This window comes from Micropterus dolomieu, linkage group LG12 (genome assembly GCF_021292245.1).
Source record: "Micropterus dolomieu isolate WLL.071019.BEF.003 ecotype Adirondacks linkage group LG12, ASM2129224v1, whole genome shotgun sequence".
NCBI lineage: Eukaryota > Metazoa > Chordata > Actinopteri > Centrarchiformes > Centrarchidae > Micropterus > Micropterus dolomieu.
In genome coordinates, this window is record NC_060161.1 from 39,031,415 (window position 1) to 39,036,074 (window position 4,660).

Genomic DNA, 4,660 nt, shown 5'->3' on the forward strand with positions numbered 1-4,660 from the left:
ATTGAAGATTTAGATTCACTGATGTCAGAAAGTGATCACCAAATTAATGAGCACCGCTACTAAAATTTCACGGGGCAGCTAATGAGCTGTGCGAGCTCGGTAACGCTAGCTGTTCCTTTTGGTGAGGCGTTTAAGGACAGTGCAGTGGATTCGTGTGTGGTTGAGCGAGACGGAAGGAGCGAGCGGCAGAAAATGTGTCAGAGCGGGTCACAGTGCGTCCGTTAGTAAACTGCTGAACGTGACGGCCTTTACCGCTAGCTAACATCTCCCTTAGCGGCAGACTAAGCCGAGCAGGGCTGGACGGGGCGGAGTCACGTGACCTCACAAGGTCGTATGTTTTAAGAAAGAACATGAACACACACACGGTGGGGGAAAAATTAATTAGGCTTTAATCACATTTCAATGAATCGTCCGGCGCTGCTGAAAGGCTGAACGCCTCTCTTTTCTCTGAAATGTCTTCTCTCTTTACCTCGAGTTGTTTTTCACACGGTGAACGCTCAGGATTCATGTCAGTCACACTTCATCACCTGTTTGGACTGGATTAATAACCTGCAGTGCTGTGAACAACACACACACTGAAAACACACACACTGAAAACACACACACTGAAAACACACACACTGAAAACACACACACACACACTGAAAACACACACACTGAAAACACACACACACACACTGAAAACACACACACATCTCATTTCCTCTTAATTCCTTCAGTCACGTCTCGTTTTAATTAACCGACAAGGAGAATTAACGTCTGCATGAGTGAGTGTGTGTGTGTGTGTGTGTGTGTGTGTGTGTGCCTGCAGTGTGTGTGTGTGTGTGTATGTGTGTGTGTGTGTAATTACAGCGTAGAAAAGGGAAAGCAGCCATTTTCATGGTTCCGCTCGGCAGCAGCTGAGGAATGAGGCTCTCTGTAATTCGCTCTGTGGTTCTGTGTAAACTAACCGCTCTCCTTCGTACGTACATTATGTGAGTGTAGAACTCGCCCGAGTTCATCAGAACATGATGAAGTCTGAAGATGATGATGATGAAGAGCAGCTCTGATGCTGCAGCGCCGTGAAGGGAACATTTGAAATATTCCCCAACTGACGAGAACAAACCTGCAGCTGAGTGAACATGAGCTCATCCGACCCTGAGAGGCTTAAAGAGACGAGCCTGCATATTTCTCTGGATCCCCGAGTGTCGGGGTTAATCCTCCTCCTCCTCCTCCTCCTCCTGCTCCTGCTCCTGCGCTGATACAGAACGTTACTCATGCCTGATATTACAGATACGTGTGTCGGGGTTAATCCCGCTCCTCCTCACCTGTCCTCCCCTCTGCACTCTCACTTTCTCTGCTTCACGTGAGAAGAGCAAACGTTTTGCTGCCTGCCAACATTTATATATTACACATAGTTTTATCTGTGCGTTCAGTACAGGAAGTGCTTTAGGTGGGGAGGACCAGGAGGGTCCCTGAGAGGGTTCAGAGGTTCCTTTTTGTCTGACTCTTCCTGTCTGTCTCTCAGAGGTGCTGATGAACACCAAGTTGGAAACGTCCGACCTTCGATGGACGAACCATCCCGCTGACGACCCGCAGGTCCGCACACACACACTGAAACACGCCTGTTAGCTTCCGGCTAACGTTTACCATTGATCTGAATGCAGAACGCTAATCTGTTCTCTCTCTCTGCAGTGGGAGGAGGTGAGCGGACTGGACGACGAGTCCAACAGCGTGCGGATTTACGAGATCTGCACGCCGAACAGCCCGTCCTCCTATTGGCTGAGGACGCGCTGGATCCCCCGGAGGGCGGCGACCACGCTCTACGTCGAGATCCGGTTGGTGATCGAATCATAAATATAAATAAATTCTTGAATCGCGTAGAGAAACGGAAATGAAGTGAGTGATGAACATCTGCTTCCTCAGCTTCACCATGATGGAGTGCGCCGGTCTGAACCAGCGTCCCTGCAAAGAAACCTTCAACCTCTACTACTACCAGTCCGACAGCGACGAGGCCACGCCCACGCACCCGTCCTGGATGGAGAACCCGTACACCAAAGTGTCCACGGTGGCGGCCGACCACCTGCTGCGGGGCGGCGGCGAGAGGCGCTACAACCTGAAGCTGCTGCGCCTGGAGCCGCTGCAGGGGGCGGGGCTCTACCTGGCCTTCCACAGCCAGGGCGCCTGCATGGCGCTGCTCTCCGTGCGCGTCTTCTACAGGAAGTGCCCGCCCCTCCGCCGCGCCTTCGCCTCCTTCCCCGAAACCGTCCCCCACTCGCTGGTGGAGCAGGTAACCACGCCGTAACCATAGTAACAAGCAGGGTTCAGTAGTGTTTTATTTTGAAAAGTGAAGTTAAAACTCATCAGAAAGTGTACCAAGGGGAAGTGATGTCTTTTAGTGTACAAAATAAAAGCATTATTATGATTATTAAGTAGATTACAAAATAAAAGCTTCATTTAGTTGAAGTAAAACTACTTTTCTATTGTTGCTTTAATTTTGAAAGTCCTCCATTTGTGTGTGTGCTGCAGGCTCAGGGTGTGTGTGTGGAGAACGCTGTGACTCCGCCCGGCGAGCAGTCGCAACCTCCCAGCATGCTTTGCGGCGAGGACGGCCAGTGGGTGGGGCAGCCGACATCCAGCTGCTCCTGTCGCCCCGGGTACGAGGCGGGCGAGACCGACGTGCACTGTCGAGGTGAGTGCCGAGTGCCGCCAGTTAGACTTGACTTGTCCTACAGGACCCGAGACCTGACGTGGACCCGGCAGACCCGAAACCAGGGACCCGTTGAGACGCGAGCGCTCTCCAGACCGTCGTTTATTTTACAAAGTAAAAAATGTGTCACTGAGTTTACAAAGTAAAAGCAGAGGGGTGAAGCGTTTTCTTTCACTATCAGCACTTAAAATTCTTTCTGCTCAGGACACACAAAGACGCACAAAGACACACAAAGACACACACACACAGTAACACACACACACATACACACAAAGACGCACAAAGACACACACACACACACAGTAACACACACACACACACACACACACACAAAGACGCACAAAGACACACACACACACACAGTAACACACACACAGTAACACACACACACACACAGTAACACACACACAGTGTAAACAGAGGTTAGTGGTTTACACAGGGAGAAGCTGCAGATGATTACGGAGACAAATGTGTTGACAGTCTGATAAAAGAAAAGACGGAGCAGAAGAGAAAAAAGGTTGGACCTCCTTTCAGACCTGAACCTAAATATTCTGGATTTTAAAAAACAGCGTGATGAAAAGTGAGCAGAGTGAGCGGCCTGTGGAAGTGAATTCCCTGAAGAAGGAATAAGCAGAGAAACCCTTTATGTTCAGATGAAACGATAATATTCCTCAGTAGCAGCATAACTCGTGTCCTGTTCACTCAGGAGCAACAATCAGCCTTTAAACTAGAAAATACTGATTTAACATTTATCCTGATAGCCATCCGAATCGAATGAAATTACATTTTTGGCCTCACCGCTCCTATTCTTGGAGCTGAGGGGTCATCAGCTCGGCATGCTTTCAAGGAACCTGCTTCCTGTAACCGGGGGAGGAGAACCTCTGCTTCTTAGTGGAGAACGCTGATGTGCTGCCTGCTTCTGCACAGACTGATGCAGCTTATAGAGCAACGGTAGAGAAAGAACAACGTGGATTTATATAGATGTAGAAGAAGAACAGCGACATGTTCTCTGGTTAGCTGTGAGTGTCGTTGGCAGCGTGAGGACGACAAAGAGATTTTACCAGCCTGACAGATCAGGAGCAGCTCAAGGTGAACCTGATCCACGTTCTGCTGTTTGGGTTAATTATTAAGTCACAGCTCAATAATTAGCAGAACGGTCTGAGCGTTTCCTCCCGCTGCGGCTCTGCTGTCGCTGCTGGACGGAGGCAGCGTGAGGTCGAAGCTTCCTGTTATTCTTCGTGAGGTCAGAGGTCAGCTGACTGCAACCAGGAAGTGGTGGCAGTGGGCACACCATGCGGGGGGGGGGGGGAGTTCAGAGGTTAGCTTCTGCTGTTTGAGCTGCGTGAATGTGTGTGAGTGTGTGAGTGAGTGTGTGCGTGTGTGTGCGCGCCGGCTTGGCGGGAGATGTCGGCGATGACATCATGGCAGGACTTTCCACATCCTGTCGGAGCCGAGGTCACTTCCTGTCTCATTGTCTGCGCGGCTGCTGTCCTCCCTCGTCCCTCTCTCTCTCTTCCTCTCGTTAAACTTAAACTGTTCAGCAGCGCAGAGAACAAACGTTCCCACTTTGAAGAACTGGTGACGTTCTACGTTCCTGTCCGCGGCGAGCGGGCGTAAATCTTTAAAGACGCCTCACAGACAGATTGATGTTTAACAAACAGGAGGGAGTAGCGCTTCTGTTGGGGACTACTTTCAGCGGCGGATGAATCTGCGCCAGAAAGAAAAATGCTTTGTATTCGTTTGAGATGCTAATGCTAATGCTAACCCTGTCTTCTCTGCAGCCTGTCCATCGGGTCAGTTCAAGGCGGGGTCAGGACCTGGTGGGTGTGACCCGTGCCCGTCCAACAGCAACACCATGATCCCCGGCTCCGCCTACTGCCTGTGTCGCCCTGGTTACCATCGAGCTGACTCCGACCCGCCGCACACCGCCTGCACCCGTAAGGCTTTCCCTTTTCTTTTTTTTTTTTTTTT

General features: G+C 50.5%; 1 protein-coding gene across 1 annotated transcript in view; it reads left to right on the forward strand.

The window, feature by feature from the left end:
* Positions 1-4,660, forward strand: part of ephb4b (eph receptor B4b) — a 15,042-nt gene that overhangs the window by 7,223 nt on the left and 3,159 nt on the right. The window contains exons 2-6 of the mRNA XM_046064444.1: positions 1,508-1,578; positions 1,675-1,817; positions 1,906-2,269; positions 2,509-2,671; positions 4,471-4,626. Coding sequence (XP_045920400.1) covers positions 1,508-1,578; positions 1,675-1,817; positions 1,906-2,269; positions 2,509-2,671; positions 4,471-4,626 — 897 coding nt within the window. The remainder of the gene's footprint in view (positions 1-1,507; positions 1,579-1,674; positions 1,818-1,905; positions 2,270-2,508; positions 2,672-4,470; positions 4,627-4,660) is intronic.